This window comes from Erpetoichthys calabaricus, chromosome 15 (assembly GCF_900747795.2).
Source record: "Erpetoichthys calabaricus chromosome 15, fErpCal1.3, whole genome shotgun sequence".
Lineage (NCBI taxonomy): Eukaryota > Metazoa > Chordata > Cladistia > Polypteriformes > Polypteridae > Erpetoichthys > Erpetoichthys calabaricus.
In genome coordinates, this window is record NC_041408.2 from 95,851,276 (window position 1) to 95,869,465 (window position 18,190).

Genomic DNA, 18,190 nt, shown 5'->3' on the forward strand with positions numbered 1-18,190 from the left:
TGGCTCCCCGAGTAGTGGCTTCTGGGTCCTTTTGTAATGCACACGGAAGTGCTCCAGGTGCTTGATTTACTCGTTTCTGGCAGCACTTTCGGGTGTGGCGGAAGAACTGCCCATAAGGGCTCAGCAGCTCCTGCTGCAGCACCCCCTGGCAGTGCCTGCATATCTCAACAGGGCTGCACCACACTCCAACTGCCATGCAGCCCTTCGGGAGTCTGAGACACTGCTGCAACCCAGGGGGGTTGCCATCTAGCATCCTGGGGCCAGGTAACGCTCTGGCCACACTTGCTCCCCTGGTCTTCTTAGCGTGGAGGCGTCCCAGCCGGGTAAGAGCCCCGGCCGCACGCTACACACGCATTTCATACTTTACCCTTGTGGTACCCAATGTTCCTCATTTTCTTCTTTTTTTTTAGGTCATTGCATGATAGTAGATACCCAGTACCCTACACATTAAAGATCAGATGCTAATGAACCATTTTATTAATGCACACATAGGCCTACATAAGTATTTTCTCTCTTACTTGTCTCCTCTAAACATCCATTCATGTGTTTATAAGTCAGTATAACTGGGTTACCTTTAAACTCTTGCAACACTTTTTTTAATAGGTATTTATTAAAAAATTGTTTAAACATACTTGTACAAAATTCCCTGCTTTATGCTGAACCTAGGCAAGACACGCCCCACAAGAAAATGGTGCATGCGCAGCATTTTGTTCCTGAATTGTAACGTGCTCACAGTCTCTACCTGCTTGTGTGCATTTTTCCAAGTTATAGTTTGCTGTTACCTTTTGTAACTGTTTGTTGTGCGTTACTGACAAAGTAAGTCTTTTTCTTTTTTGCAGCATTCACTATAGCTTAATATATTAGTTAATGTTGCAACTTATGTTGATGGTCAGTGCAAGTATACAAAAGCTCTATTATGGCTATGTTTGCTGTTTGTAAATGAACATATTGTTAAGTCTGTGCACTGTTGACCTTTGGGGAGAGATGCGCTGTACTTTACTTCGCTCCAGGACGTCAAAATGTGTTGATTCTTGCAGTATTAAACGTAAAGGTTTTTTTTTTTTTTTTTTGTAAACGAATGCCGTCTTGGGTGTTTACCAGAATAAAAGGTACAGCGAAGTAGTGCCACCTACTGGTTAGATTAAACAATACGTAACGTTGAGTAATTGATGTTTAATACTGCTCTTCCTGAATACTGTAGTGCCACCTACTGGTTAGATTAAACAATACGTAACGTTGAGTAATTGATGTTTAATACTGCTCTTCCTGAATACTGTAGTGCCACCTACTGGTTAGATTAAACAATACGTAACGTTGAGTAATTGATGTTTAATACTGCTCTTCCTGAATACTGTGTAACTTTGACATTTAATTAGTTATGTGTATATATGTATTTAATTTGTATTTGTGCACTTATTGTATTCATGTGCACATATTGTATTCATTTATTTTTGTGTACATACCACACATACACTTACATATACAAATCTATTAAAGTACTTGAAGCAAGCTGGAAAAAAATGTTATCTATTCTCTGGTGTAGCTGCGGTTCTTTCTAACCGAAGAATTAGGCCAGCAAGTGTACAATCAGCACAGTAACGTACAACTGTCCCTTACAATACTCTGATAACTTTGTGTTTTTCCTTTTCTCCTAATTTTTGCACATAATCTCTGTTAACTTCAACAGACATGTGCCAGTGAGAATCAAAAACATGTATCCCCTTCTTGTACAGGTCTGAATCCTGCACTCGCAGCTTCTGCTTCTTTAATAGCCTGTCAACATGAATGGTTTCAAAGTGATAAGAATATTTCTTTTAGTTGCTAACATCTCCAGGTAATTTTGACAGAATCATAGAAAGTGTTTCAAAATGTTTTATGCAATGTGCATGTGTGTGTAAATTACTCAACAAGGCATTTAGGATTTACTAGTAAGTAAAAAAAAAAAAAAAAAAAAAAAGCACCATTATCAGTGTGAAGTGTAAATATTGGAATGTAAAATTAATTAATCGAAAAAGAAAATGCAAATTTTAATTAGCATGATGAAAAATTATACCAAAAAGGTTTTTCCTATGAGTAATATTACAGTATTTTTTTTGTGCTTTTTCTGTCAGTTATGCCATTTTAATGTAGACAATTTTGAAATTAACAAGCTGCGTTTATTATTTGTCACATTTTAAGTTGTTTGCTGGAAAATTAATATATGGAAATATAGACTATGTTTATATATGTTAAGAACTTGTGTAAGTTATATTTTCTCTATTAATTATGTTCTGTCATTACAATTTAAAGTGAAGCATGTTACAGGGGGAATTTTTTTAACCTTAATAAAATAATTATTTAGGCTGTCTTAGTAATAAGCATTCATATATCTTTAAAAGTGTTCTTTAGTAAGGAACTAAATTATTTTTTGGTGTAGTATGACAAGAACTTTGTCAGCTTTGGAAAAATTATTTACTTAACTCTGCCATGTCTCATTATTAACACTCTAGATTAAATTCAGTAAGTCTGGTAGGGAAGTATACAGACAGTAAGAAAATAAGATAATAAATAAATAGTATAAGTAAGTAGAATGAAAGTGTTAGTGATGTGGTTGCAGATGGCAGTGGCAGTGCAGATGTAACTAGAATTTAGACGAACGGTAAACTCAGATACTGGATGAACTAAATGGTATGAAGCTGTAGATGGTCAGCCCCAATGATTTTAGGAGCATTACAGATAGTCGTTTGAAGGAATTTGGAAATTCAAGTTGACAAACCACACCATGATACATCCGTTCAGGATATTTTCAATAGCACAGCAGTAGAAGTTCATCAGGATTTTGGCTCCCACCCCAGAACTATCAAGTCAAGAAAAAAAAAAACAATTTTTGAGGATGCAGGTGGTGTAGACAGTCCCTGAATGGCAGTCAGTGATCTGGACACCCAAGAACTGGGAAATGCTAACTGCCTGGATGTTGGAGCTATTTATGTGATGGGGAGCGTGATTGCCTTTGTTCTTATTGTATTAAATAATGACTGGTATAATTAGTTGTGTGAGTATATTGATAATCATTCAAATGCTCATCCCTCTACTCCCACCAGACCCCTTCAAGCAATGCTCATAAAATGTAGCTTAACACTAGAATTACCAAAACCAACAAAAAAACTTGTAAATCCGGCCCACCTTAAATCCATTTGCACTTCTCAGTCAGCGTCTTTTGTCTTGTAAATGTGCCGATTAAGACAAGCAGCAAGCAGCCTACTATTCCATCCCCTCACTGCCGCAGAACAGCCACAAAGTTCTCCCTGTTCCAGCCTTCGTTATCTGCGAGTGAAGTGCTGGAGTTGTAGAATGGAAATAATAGATTGTTATTTGGAACACATGCATTTCATGTGTGTTCCGTTTCTACAATAATCTGTGTAAACACATTGTTAAAACAGAAACGTTTCCCATATTTTAGTAATAATTGACAAAATGTAGACATAAACTATGTAATGTGTAAAGCCTGAAGTTGAAAGATCAAATAAACAGTTTCACAAAACGTTCAAGGATGATGCAACATCTTCTGTGGTGCAGCGGTAAGAATTGCTGACTTATAATCATGAGTCCCCTGGTTCAATTCTGACTGCCTTGTATATTTACTGTTTTGAGTAGTGAGCTGCTCTTATTATTAATATTATACAATAAACACATACATTTGATTTGCGACTGAACAGATCAGGTGTAAATTTATATTACTTGTAAAAGTTAGCTTTTTTCACTTTAATTCTTTCAGTCACGTTCACTCTCTCCCTCCCCTTCTGATCTGACCCTAACTAACAGCGCCAGTATAAATTTACACCCAATCTGTTCGTTTTCAAATAATATTGCATTAGTGCAATGATATTTTCTGATTGGTACTATTCAGGTCATACAATGATTTCTTCAAAATGTCACATATATTTATCTCTTTCTTTTTTTCCCCAGTGTTGCGCTGACAGCATGCACCAGAAGGCATGAGCTTATTCAGTGTGAGCAGGAGCATGCAGGTGGCCGGTTGCTTGTGCTATAACAAGCTTGACCTGGTGGCGATCAACGCACATGACTGTGCAAGGCATGTACGGGGTACACTGAGAAAAGAAGAGCGTTCATGCCTCACCTTTCAGAAGAGCATTCTTTCCTCTGCATGTCCTGGAGTCCTGTATAGACTGGGAAGGATCGGGGGGAAAAAAAAAATGCAGTGATTGATTACAAGCGCAAGAAGGTTACGCAAATGAATATGAATAATATGATTAATGTTGCATCCATGCCACAATGTTTTCCGAAATGTACTATACAGGTCATAAAATTAATAATTCCAAATATAATATATATACCTATGTCTCTGTTTTTTTTTTTGTCAATGGCTTTGACATCATGGACCATAAGGTGCATACTAATTCAGTGTAAGCAGGACACCCAATAAAATTGAATAAAAAAAAAAATCAAGTGACAATGAGATACGAGTAAGGCAGATTCGCCAGCATTTCTGTGTCAGCTTTTATCCATCTAGATCAGAGAATTTCCAGTTCGATTGTCTCAAAACACCACTCACATCTACAGTTACTCCCAGTTTCAGATTAAAAGTAACAGTGTCCGATCCCTGGGGGGAAGGCGGTAGTATGCATCATGATTGTGACTGAGAGAATAAAAGGGGGAAAAAAAAACTTTTAAAAGTACTATACATTTACAGTGGCTGTTACAGATGCAAATCAAATGTATGTGTTTATTATATAATATTAACAATAAGAACAGCTCACTACTCAAAATGGTAAATATACGAGGCAGTCAGGATCGAACCAAGGGGCTCTTGATTATAAGTCAGCAATTCTTACCGCTGCACCACAGAAGCTGTTGCATCATCCTTGAACCTTTTGTGAAAGTGTTTATTTGATCTTTGCACTTCAGGCTTTTCACAATGTATAGTTTATGTCTACATTTTGTCATTTATTACTAAAATATGAAAAATGTTTCTGTTTTAACAATGTTTTTACACAGATTATTGTAGAAACGGAACACACATGAAATGCATGTGTTCCAAGTAATGATCTATTATTTCCATTCTAAAACTCCAGCACTTCATTCCCAGATAATGAAGGCTGGAGCAGGGAGAACGTTGTGGCCGTTCGGCGGCGGTGGGGGGATGGAATAGTAGGCTGCTTGCTGCTTATCTTGATCGGCACATTTACAAGACAAAAGACACTGACTGAGAAGTGCGAAGGGATTTAAGGTGGGCCGTATTTACGAGTTTTTTCGTAGGCTTTGGTAATTCTAGTGTTAACAGACTGTGAGAAAAGCTACAGCAGTGCCATTACATTTCTGTGTGTGTGTGTGTGTGTGTGTGTTGAGTGTTCATAATTGATTCACTTCAGTATCTAATAAAGTGATACTATGTTCAAATTATAAATGCTTTCTCTTTCTTTTAAATTTACAACTGTTATTTATATTCTAGTCTACAACCCATCAACTGAATAATCAAGGTAGTGTAGAAATATTGCTGTTAAACCAGTAATATGGCAATTATTCATTAATAATAAGGCACAGTATATGCTTGAACATATTTTGCTTTTTATTCATTAATAATAAGGCACAGTATATGCTTGAACATATTTTGCTTTTTTGCAGGTAATTCAAGTTCTTATTTAAATTCAAAAACATTTGAGGGCCAAACTGCCTTACATCTTGCAGCTTCCCGGGGAAATGTGAGAAGTTCTGAAATTCTTTTAAAAGCTGGTGCACAAGTTAATGAAACTACAAATGAATTGGAAACACCTTTATTTTTAGGTAAAGAACACTATATTTCATTTCATGATTTTACCAAAGTGGAATAACATGGTGCAATACTGTATAAAAGCAGCTATACACATTCTTCTAAAATAATATGTGATAATATCTGGTCTATTTATTCTACTCTTCTGGTTTCCTTGATGGTGATGTGTTTAAAGCTGCTGCCTCTGAACACCACAATCCTGGATTTAAATCCCAGGCTGTGCACAATCTGTGTAGAGTCTAAATGTTCTCCCAATGTTTTCATGAGGTTAACTCTGGATTTTCTTTCATATCGCAATGATTTCTGTGTTACATTAGCTAGTAACCGCAAATTGGCCCCTGAGTATTACTATAAGTAGAAGTAGTAATAGTATTGTCATTATGAGATAGTGTTGGCGTTTGCACTAGTTTGCTTATTTACTGGCTTCCATTTAATGCTTCTGTTTATTTGAAGTGGATTAAAAGGGTTTGATAATGGATGCTATATGAATAATTCTAATTGGGTAGTGATGTAGCAAATATAACAGTTGTTTTACATATGTACTGTAGCTTAGAAAGTTAAATATGAAAAGGCAATGTACTGTCCCTAGATATATTTAAATGTATAAACAATATCAAATTATTGTAAAACAGTAAATGCGTTGCTGTTGTTGTTATTATTATTATACTGTTACTGTAGATCACCCCACTAGCTTCAAGTTGCCTGTTTCAGTCAGTCACTTAGTTGCAGAGGACATTCTTTGTCAGAGAATGACTGGGTATTTGGTTCTTAGCTTGTTAAAAATATTGAAAGAGAACATTAATCTTGCAAAGTCCAAAAGGATTTCTTGTTCATATTTTAGTTCATCAGTGTGTATGAGAAAGTTTTGAAAAGTAATACATGGTAAGGTAAAAATGGAGAAATTTCAACACACAGAAGTGGAGTTTCTAAATAATTACTTGAAAGATATGGCACCAGGCTTGTTTACAATGTAGAAATATGATATATGACTGACTAAACTGTACATTTTCATTCCCTTTTAATCAAGTTCATAGTTGTTGTAGTTTAAAGGCAGATATATGGCAAACAATGTACTCAATTATTTAAAATAAAACCTAAATGATGGCCTAAAATAATTGCAGCATTTGTACAGAAACTGAATATTATATGAGTTTTAAAGTTTGTATATACTTTGTATTTGCATTTAAAATGACAAATATTAAGTACACATTTCTTCTGATAACCTTACAGAGCTCTATGTCAAAGAAACATTTTTGGGTTATTGCTTATTTGCTTTTGCACTTCAAACATTGTACTCTGGTCATGGTCAAACATATTGGCATCTTGGCAATTTACAAAATAATTCACAGATTGCACTAAAATAAGTTCATCTACTGCAACATGAGTTTGATGTTGATAAAACTTCCTTAATTCCTTATTTCACTGGATATGTTACAGAACTTTGTTATTCTGTTTTGAATTTAAGATGTTCTTTCAGATCGGAAAACAATGACATTGACAGATATATCGACATGCTTGAGATAATACTGGGTAGTTTATTCCTATGAAGATTTAGTTTGTTTGGGATGTGTGCACTGAGTATTTCTGAAGTAACTGTTTAACAATATTTGAGCAAAAGAGCATGCATTTTGCACATGCTGTGCACACAACTGGCTAACTGACTCGGGGATTATGCAACATAAATACCATTAGGTTATTTTTCCCCTGGATGTTTTTTTGCATTGTTTGTGCAACATTGATAACTATTGGTGACTAATTTATTATGTCATAAATGCATTTGTCTTTTCTGCATGAAAACATATTACATTTTTTTCTTGGCAAAATACATTGGATATAAAAAAAAAAAAAATTACGTGCAGTACTTTAATTTTCTTCACCCTAGCTACTTTATTTTTCATCCAATAACATATTTACCTCAGAATCTATAACCACTCCTAATGCTATTTTCTTGTCTGAAATCAAAACATATCTGCTTCTCTTGATTTTCTTAAAAAGTTTCCAAAATTGTAAGTTGCGACCATTCATTTCTCTCATGAACAACTGCTCTTACTTGCTTATCATTGCATCTTTTACCAACAAACTACTTTCTCCAAGGTGCATCGTGTATAGGACCATCATAAATTTGGTTTTGTGAAAGGTTCTCCTACTTCTATGTATGTAAGCAGGTGTGGCACCTATAGAGTACTATGGGCCATAGCATTTTACCTCTTCTATTAAGTTCTTTTCCAGGCTCCAGCCTCCCTTTTAGTTGCATTTTACTACACAGAGGACAAAAACTGTAATTTCCTTTTATGGTACTTGTTCAGTGTACATTTTGACCAAATGTTAGAAAAGTTTTCTTCCTGCTAAGGACTATAGACATATGGGAAAAGTTGTCTGTATATTTGTCTGTATATTTAAGACTAACTTGTTAGCAAACTAGAAACTGGCATCCCTCGATTTGGTATTTTCTTGAAGAGGCAGACAGGAAGGGTTGACTAGCTGCTTTAGTCCTCATAAATGCATCCCTCCTTATCACTTTTCAATGTCGTTGTTATGCTGTACCCCATGTATTATTAACCTTCACATTTTATCTGGAAAAAACCTTAGTATCCTTAATGTGATATATATATATTTTTTTTTTACATCCTGTTCATAAACTTTTACTTACTTACTTTCACTTTCTCTGTATTACATTATATAAATCACATTGAGCATTTTAAACATATTTTTTTTCTCACTTTCTATTTATTCCTAGTATATTTCAGTAATATTTACTACATCCTCGCTCTTTTGTTCTCACCCTGCTTTTATTAAAAAGGCTGTTATGATAAGCCCTTCAGGCGTCTCTAGTTCTAAAGTTAAGAATATCCTCTCAGAATTTATTTTGAAGCCATATAAACATGTTTATTTGAATGTGTGTACTTGTAAATGTTATAATAACTGGAAAAACCAGCTGTGACTAGTTTTATGGAATTTAGTTTAGCACCACGGTAATGGTGCAAATGTGGTCATGTTAAACAGGTATTAACATAATTATACTGTAGTAAATATACACAGTTGTATACTTTAATATTGTTCAGCTTTTATTTTTGGGAACCTGAATTTATTTTGGTATGTAGTTCCAAAATTGTAATTATTTTACTGTTTCCACATGACACATACAGTAGTCAAGGTCGTAAAACATACTTGAAGCAAAAATATTGTACTTAACTTGAAATATCTGAACTACTTTGAAGAGAGGTATTCATTGATTTATTAAAACTATATCCAGCAAAAATTTGTTTTGTTTTCCTTAGATTCTTCAGGAATCTAATTTGGCATTTACTGCTCAAATTTACAGATGTACTGTATTTATTTACTTGCTGAGTGACTGTAATTTACATATGCACAAATTTATTGTATTTTTGTTCTTGCCTTATGTGAAAAAGCTGTAGGGAGTGGTAACACAGATACAGTGAATCTTCTAATTGAACATGGAGCAAATGTCAATGGATCTCATTCACTGTGTGGATGGAATTCCTTACACCAAGCAGCTTTTCAGGTAAACCTTTTTTCATTTTTGAAAATATTGAAAAAAGCAGTTTTCTTTCTGTAGTACTCAAACAATGATGTTATTAACAAAGCAACAACATATAATGTAAATAATAAATTAAACATAGATTTCTAGGAAATGTGTAAAAATATGTGTAATGGAGCAAAATAAATTGATTTCAGAAAATACTGAATAGTAGATGTTAAGCAGTTGGGTTACATTTCAAAGACTATGTATTTAAAAGAGAACTATAATCCTGTGATAAGTGGTCCGTCGCATTGGGCAAATAAGTAATCACATCCTGGGAATTGCCGGATCCAATTAGGTGTGGGTATGCACAAGCACACTTCATTTTGGGGTTTATTGGGGTGTTTGGCTGGATGCACATACACGTGTGAAGGCAAGCGTCAGTCAGGTGCCTCATTCACACCTCGGAGGTGGCTGCGCCAATCAGGCCAGATAAAAGGAGCCTGCACGGGACAAGAAAGGGCAGAACAAAAAGAAAGAATATGGGGAACGAAAAGAAAGATTTGGAGGGTAAAGATGGAGTAACTACTATATCACCCTGCCACTCTACAATTAAAATATAAAGTTAATATTTTTTTACGTTTTTTTTTTTTTTTTTTTGTTGTTGTTACTGGTAAAGTCTGTCCATATTGATATCGGGCAGAAAATAAGCTTGTCATACCATACTATTTCCTAAGTCTGCTCACTTTGAATTCAGTTTAAAAATAAGGTTTACTGTTGGTTGTCGGAAATCCTCACAGTAAGAGTTGGATTCATGGTTCCTTGCTAATCTAATTAAAATTCAGGAACATAATAAAATAGTAATGTGCCAAACATTTGTTGTACTGGGAAAAAAATTAAGACTATATAACAGTTTGAGGAATCATAAAATAAAATAGCATCATTCATTCATTCATGTGTCTATCCATTTTCTAGTCTTTTTACAGTATTTTGATGGCGCAGTACTTTTTTTGTTATATTTAATCTAAATGAACGTCTCATGCAGTTATTTAAAAACTTGTCAGTTTTAGAAACAGACAAAGGGGGAGATGCTAGCAATAGTATCCTGTAATTCATTATGCATATTGGTATAATGTTATAAAATTTGTATGATGCACATGTGTGCAGTAAGGAAATCTGAATGTTTCCATTTAAAAGGAAGTAGTTAAATCACCAATCAGCTGACATAGGTATTAGATAGGAAACAAGTGTCTGAAATTACACTGGACTGAAACCTTCTAACCTGAACTGATGGGAAGTATTTTTCTGTGATATTCTCCATTCTGTACCCACATGTTTGCCTCAGTTGTGTTATAACAAGAAATACAAGCTGTATAAGTACCACAGGAGTTTCCACCACTATGAATCGCATTACATTTCATATCATTAATACTTCTGTTATATATAGCAAGAATGTAAATACAGTAATTTACTATGTTTAACATATCTATCCATCCATTTACTTAATCACATTAAGCCCAAACCTAACAGTATACTGTCTCAGAATTGAAACCTAGCCAAAGCTGTCATTCTATATTACTAACTAAATGACAGTTTGAGGATTCATGAAAACAAAAATATTTTTATCCACTCATCCGTTTATCAATTTCCTAAACCTGTTCAACTGAAGCTGTTGAAGAAGTTGTGAGGAATCTGGACTCTAGCCCAACAAGTATTGGGTACATTATCATTTTTGAACAACTTTGCTCCTGCCCATTTAAACAAATCTGTGTCTTTGTGTACTCATTATTTAATTAGTAATTTGTAAAACTTGTATCTATATGTGAACTTGTCATGACACCTGCATCCAGTGAAGAGCAGTATACAATAATAAACTGAGTTGCTAAAATGATCAGAGCAGACTATACATATCTCCAGCAAGTTCCTTCAGCCATTACTTAGAAACACAGTGATATTTAGAGACTAGTCAAAAGATAAAATCCTTCTTTTCTATCCTGGGTACTTCCTTCAGTCTTCTCCCAGTGGCCCATAAACAACAGGGTGAAAATTGATAAGGAAATAATTTCTGAAAACAGTTTGTTCAGGTCCATATATATGAATTCCTACTCCCCTATTTATAAAACAATTTTGAAATTGTGATTTTTACAGTTTCTGTAACTGCTGTCTTCAGCTACATTGTCAAGTAATTAGGTTCATCTATAAATATCTTTGTTCAAAACATATTTCGTAATACTGTATCTATATAAAATTTACACATGAGCCTCCCTTAATTTTTTGTAATCTCATCATCTGAGCTAAGGAATAAAAGGATCTGTTGGCAGTACTTTGCAGTGTCTGATAATACTGTTTATTTCTGCCATAGCTTTAAATAAATCATCTACATTAATCAGTCACTTTATTAGGTACACCTTGCAAGTACCAGGTTGAACACCCTTTTGGCTTCAGAACTGCCATAATTATTCATGGCATAGATTCAACAACATGCTGGCAACATTGCTCAGGGATTTTAGTCCATATTGACATGATAGCAGCATGCAGTTGCTGCTGATTTGTCAGCTGCACATCCATGATGCAGATCTCCCATTCCACCACATCCCAAAGGTGCTGTATTGGATTGAGATATGGTGACTTGAGGCCATTTGAGTGCAGTGAATAGAGTGTAATGTTCAAGAAACCAGTTTGAGCTTTGGGAACACTGTGGTCATAAAGGGATGGACATGGTAAGGTAAGCTGTAAAACCAAACATAAATCAAAATACACTTCTTTATACACTACTTTGCCCTCTACATCAAATAAAAAATTTATATTAAATGTCAATAGCACATTTCATAATTACTATACAGTATTAATTTTAGTAATTCATCTGAATCCTGTTATATACTAATTCAAATATTTTATTTTGTTGTATTGTTATCTAAATGTTTTTTTTTTTGTTTTTCGTCTGGGCTCTAATAAGTTTGAATGTGTAATGTAAGCCAAAGGAATAATCTGCACTAGCAATCGGAAGGTTGTTGGTTCGAATCCTGTAAATGCCAAAAGAGACTCTGCTCTGTTGGGCCCTTGAGCAAGGCCCTTAACCTGCAATTGCTGAGTGTTTTGAGTAGTGAGAAAAGCGCTATATAAATGCAAAGAATTATTATTATTATTTACTGTGTTTCCTTTGGATCCTCTGAAAGGCCTTTTGGAGATCAAGGTATTTATTTGTTCAATGTACTGCTATCAGGCATTTTTTACTTCCTTACAACATTCTAGGTTGTTAATGAGGCTTGACATTCCCTAGTGCTATGCAGGACTGCTCCTTAACACACATGTAGTGGTCATCCTGTCCTTTACAATCATTTCAGTGAGTCTGCATGTACTACAGATTAAATCAATTAGTGTATAATTTCCAACCTAGCACGGTCTCCTTTTTAATAAAGTATCGGCTATCAATCACCTTTTATGGTACACTTTTTATGTCGGGACTGGAAGTTTATATTTCATAATGACACATTCTTTGTAAACTCTGAATGGAATATTTTTCCTTCCCTGGCAATTTATGTTTTTAACAGGTATTTAAATGTTGTAGCACATTGTTAACAACTGCCTCTATACCGTTTAAAAGTGTCTCCTAGCATTTTATTGAACTTTTTTTTGTCAAAGTCTAAGCAAAAAATGTTTTTAATATATTTTTCCTTCTTAGTCCCCAAAGATGTAAATGCTAGTTTAATTGACAACTTTAAATTAGCCCAAGTGTGAATATGGGTGTGTATGTGTGTGGTCCCTGTAGTGGATTGATGGACTGTCTAAAGCTGATTCTTACTTTGTGCCCAATGCTTCTGGGATTGGCTTTGGCACCCTGTGACCTTGCATTGAATTAAGCAAGTTTGACAGTGTTGCGTTATTTAACCGTTTGTGCAATTTTAATACCCTCTTTTTCCTTATATAGCTGTTTGCTTGCCACTTTTAAGCATTGCATAATGACTTTTAGGATTAATTTGTGTATTAGAAATATTATATTACTTCAAATAAATTACTTATGCTTCATATAATTTGTGGACTCTCTCATGAGCTCAAGTGCTTTGCAATTATTTGTGTTTATCTAGTTTAAGCTTTTTCTAAATTTACAAATGTCAATGTTTGTTCTTTTCATTTAAAATAACTTGTGTTTTATAACCATTTTGCTTTATTATTCCACAACTGCTTCTACATATAGAGATTTATTCCAATCTGCTTCATGTGTGCTCAAAATTTACCTTTTTAAAGCTTATGTTTTATAATGTAATTTTTTGATTTTGAATTGCAAAATGCAAAAACTAATTATAGTAAGGTTACTGGTTTCTACTAATTCATTAACCTCTTTAAATTGAGGTTTATCATTGATCATTACAGAATATTAAGTCATGGCAGCCACTTATTGGCAGTTTGATATATTTATAGGGAAAATAATCATTCATCACATCTATAAATTTCTGTTATTGTGCTGTGCTGTAATATTTAATGAAATACCTGTGTTCGTGTCTGGATTAATTAAACAAACACTTTATTATCCCATAATTATCTATACTAGCTTGCTAATTGTATTACCAAGTTTTTAATTAGCACAACTGTATTGTTCTAAAACTCCCCATACCTTATGCAAGATATGTTGTTATTTCTTTACTTCCTTTTAGATAAATTTACTGTCAGGGTTTCTTACAAGCTGTAGGGATTTTCCAAACATCGGAGTCTTTTGTGATTATGGTCAAAACACAGCCCTGACTAAATGTATTTATTGTTGATGTTGTGTGGCACAGATGCACAGTACTCATATATTATTATCCAGTGCAGTATTTGAACATATTTGTCCTAAATGTCTTAAACTGCATGCCATACAACAACGTCAAATGTATGAAATATGTAAATGTTTATACACCTTCCTAGTACATACAGTATGTAATGTAGATTCCCTACACTAAAATGTAACCCACATAATCATCTTTCCAATATCGTCAGTGATATTTTTTTTTGCTTTATGTATAAGACAGAGAAAAGATATAATCAGTCTTGCCTCTAAATTTGTGCCTTAGCACTGGATATGAAGTCTTATTTAATGAAGCCAAATAGGTAACATGTTTTGAGTGTTCTCATTTACTCTGTTCCTGAATTCAAGTAAAAATAGAATTTCTGTATTAAGCAATTCTTAATTATTTGGTTTAACCAAAAGCCGAGCCCATGTTTTAATGAACTGTTCATGAAGATTGCAGAGTATGAGACAAAGCACACAGCAATTTATTGGAGCTCTGAGAACATTTTAAATGGTTTTCATTCTTCCTTTTCTGAACTAAACCACAAAATATCTTCCTGTTGGAACTTTGGCACTTTTCATTGTAAAGTAGTGAAAGTTCACATTGGCATTTAAGTTTTTGTGTCCTCTGATTCAGTATAGATTCAGCTATCCAGTTACATATGTTATGAATAGCACTATAAATGGTGCGACTCAAACCACCTACACCTGAACACCAGCAAAACCAAAGAGCTGGTGGTGGATTTTAGGAGGCCCAGACCCCTCATAGACCCAGTGATCATCAAAGGTGACTGTGTGCAGATGGTGCAGACCTATAAATATCTGCGAGTGCAGCTGGATGATAAATTAGACTGGACTGCCAATACTGATGTGCTGTGCAAGAAAGGACAGAGCCGGTTATACTACCTTAGAAGGCTGGCGTCCTTCAACATCTGCAATAAGATGCTGCAGATGTTCTATCAGACAGTTGTGGCGAGCGCCCTCTTCTACGCAGTGGTTTGCTGGGGAGGCAGCATTAAGAGGAAAGACGCCTCACGTCTGGACAAACTGGTGAGGAAGGCAAGCTCTATTGTTGGCATGGAGCTGGACAGTTTAACATCTGTGGCAGAGCGTAGGGCGCTCAGCAGGCTCCTATCAATTATGGAGAATCCACTGCATCCACTTAATAGTATCATCTCCAGACAGATGAGCAGCTTCAGCGACAGACTGCTGTCACTGTCCTGCTCCACTGACAGATTGAGGAGATCGTTTCTCCCCCAAACTATGCGACTCTTTAATTCCACCCGGGGGGGGGGGGGGGCAAACGTTAACATTGAACATTATACATAGTTATTGTCTGTTTTTCACCTGCATTGTTATCATTCTTTAATTTAATATTATTTATTGTATCAGTATGCTGCTGCTGAAGAATGTGAATTTCCCATTGGGATTAATAAAGTATCTATCTATCTATCTATCTATCTATCTATCTATCTATCTATCTATCTATCTATCTATCTATCTATCTATCTATCTATCTATCTATCTATCTATCTATCTATCTATCTATCTATCTATCTATCTATCTATCTATCTATCTATCTATCTATCTATCTATCTATCTATCTAGAAAGCTTTTGTGCAAACAGACATGAAACACATATTTCTTTTCATGATTTTGATTTTTGATTTTCAATGTAAAAACAATGAGAAAATGCAGAATGAAAGAAATAGAAATAGTGTGAAAAAATGAAAAGGAAAACATTTTTGAACTGAGAAAACTTGATGCAAGTCAGTACCACCTTATTTACAGTGGTTTATCAGCTTTTTCCAGCCCTGTCCCTTGCCATTTTTATTTATCTGTTTATTTAGGTATTTTTTTTTTCAACCCAGAGGCAGGTTGTTGTATTTGACTAAAGTAATGATTACAGTATCATTATGTGCATTCTTTACTCTGATTCAGTTTAAATTTGGTCTTCCATTTATATCAGACACTGTGCAAAATAGTATTAGGCTGTATTGACATTTATATACAATATAACATGGAAAATATGGCAATAATGACAAAATGCTAATACATTTTTAATAGTTTCATTGTATAAACCAGTGTTTCTCAACGTTTAAGTATTTGCGACCCAAGTTTTCATAAGTTTTAATCGCGCCCCCCTAACGTTTTTTGAAACCCTAATAAAATTTATTCCTATATTTTTTGCTGATGATACACCACTACAAGTTTCAAATATTCGTACGAATAGCGAAATTACGCCACAGAGGGGCACGCCCCACAGTTTGAGAACCGCTGGTATAAACTATAAAGACAGAAGAAATGACTGAATGAATGAATAACAAATGAAAACAAAACCCTTTTAGAACCAAAAAGTATGTGTGTATGTGCCAGAATATGCTCACTATCTATGACACTGCAAGAACTTAGCTTTACACATCATTTGTATGTCTAACATAATTCTGCATTACAGTAAGCACCTGTTCCATTCACTACAAGGCACAACAAAGGATGATAACTCACCAGGCAGACTATGATATCAAGCCACACTGGCGCAATTGTACATATACCTTACTCACATAAATAAAATTACGTGAAAACAACGGAGAGTAAACACATAAACGTGTAAAGATAGTTGAACTTAACAAAAAAAGTTTAATATCATTTGTATCTTACATTGCAGCCATTGCCAAGGAAATAACACTATTATTAGGAGTATTTGGAGAGATTTTATATCAAAATACAAAGAATCACTTCCAAAAAATCCCTCCTGAAGAAATATATAGGCAAAGCATGGCACAGACATAGGCATACCTAGAAAACTGTCTTTGCCTTAAGTCAGTTCCCAGATGTCTCTCTTGTATTTGAATGGATGTTACACAGTCTTTTTCAAATCTAAATTAGCTAAAGAAAAAAAAAAGCCTTTGAATAGCTCATACTGACATCAATCAACATACAAAGGCTGCCTCCAACACAAGAGCTTTATATTGTTGAAAAGCTCAGAATATCTGTTTGACATAAAATCTTTATTCAGTGTATCAAGTCCATCTTTAACACTAGAATTCCTGAAGCCTACGAAAAACTCCCGGCCCACCTTAAATCCCTTTGCACCTCTCCATCAGCGTCTTTTGTTTTGTAAATGCATCGATCAGCACAAGCAGCAAGCAGCCTGCTGTCCCATCACCCGCCTCGACGTAGCTCAGCTCGGGCAGAAAGTTCTCCCAGCGCAAGCCAAGGCTCCTTATCTGCATATGAGATCTGGAGTTGTATAAGGTAAATAATACAATATATCTTTATTTGGAATACATGCATTTCATGTGTGTTCCATGTCTACAAAGATCTGTGTAAGTGTAGGATGAAAGGAAATTCCAGAAATGTAAGAAATGCTGAACACATACCTAAAACAGAAACTTTTTCCAGTTTATACTAACAATGACGTGAAGTGTATAATGTGTAAACACTTTAGTTCAAATATCAAATAAACACTTGTGCTTTTATTCATGAATATGACCAAAGAAATAAAAAAGCATTTGATTTACATGTGGCTTTCAATGAGTTAAAAACTCAAGCTCATATGCCAATCGACAGGGAGTTTATATGTATTCTTGAATGGTGCAGAGGTAAGAACTGCTGCCTTGTAACCCGAAGGTCCCGGGTTCAAGACTGGGTGCTCCATGTTTTGAGTAGTGAGCTGCTATTATTATTATTTCTACAATATAATAAAAACATGCATTTGATTTGAGTCTGTAACACCATAAGTAAAATGGGACTTCCACCTGCAGCTAAAGTAATTTCAGTACACGAGCAATTCGCCATGCTAATGTTTAAATCTGACAGTGCGGTACTGACAGTGTATACACCCAAAAAGAAGAAGCCATTGATTTCAGTCTGTAACAGCTGGTGTAAAGTTTGGGCACAGAGTTGTGTTGCATAATGGTGCTAAACAGTCTAGTAGTCGGCGAAAGCGCAGTGACGAAGCTGTCTATTGATACGGTCCTGCCTTTGTCTGAAAGCAGTCACAGGACACCTTATCTTTGATTGCCAATTTCCTTTCATCCTACACTTACCCAGATCTTTCTAGACACGGAACACACATGAAATGCTTGTATTCCAATTAACAATATACTGTATTATTTACCCTATACAACTCCAGGAACCTCACATGCAGATAAGGAGCCTTGGCTTGAGCTGGGA

At 34.9% G+C, this 18,190-nt stretch overlaps 1 protein-coding gene across 2 annotated transcripts in view; it reads left to right on the forward strand.

Annotated features, from left to right (window-relative positions):
- The window catches only part of asb3 (ankyrin repeat and SOCS box containing 3), a 212,410-nt gene that overhangs the window by 11,475 nt on the left and 182,745 nt on the right, over positions 1-18,190 (forward strand). For both annotated transcript variants that reach the window (XM_051919409.1, XM_051919408.1), the window contains exons 3-4: positions 5,623-5,781; positions 9,178-9,290. In XM_051919409.1, coding sequence (XP_051775369.1) covers positions 5,623-5,781; positions 9,178-9,290 — 272 coding nt within the window. The remainder of the gene's footprint in view (positions 1-5,622; positions 5,782-9,177; positions 9,291-18,190) is intronic.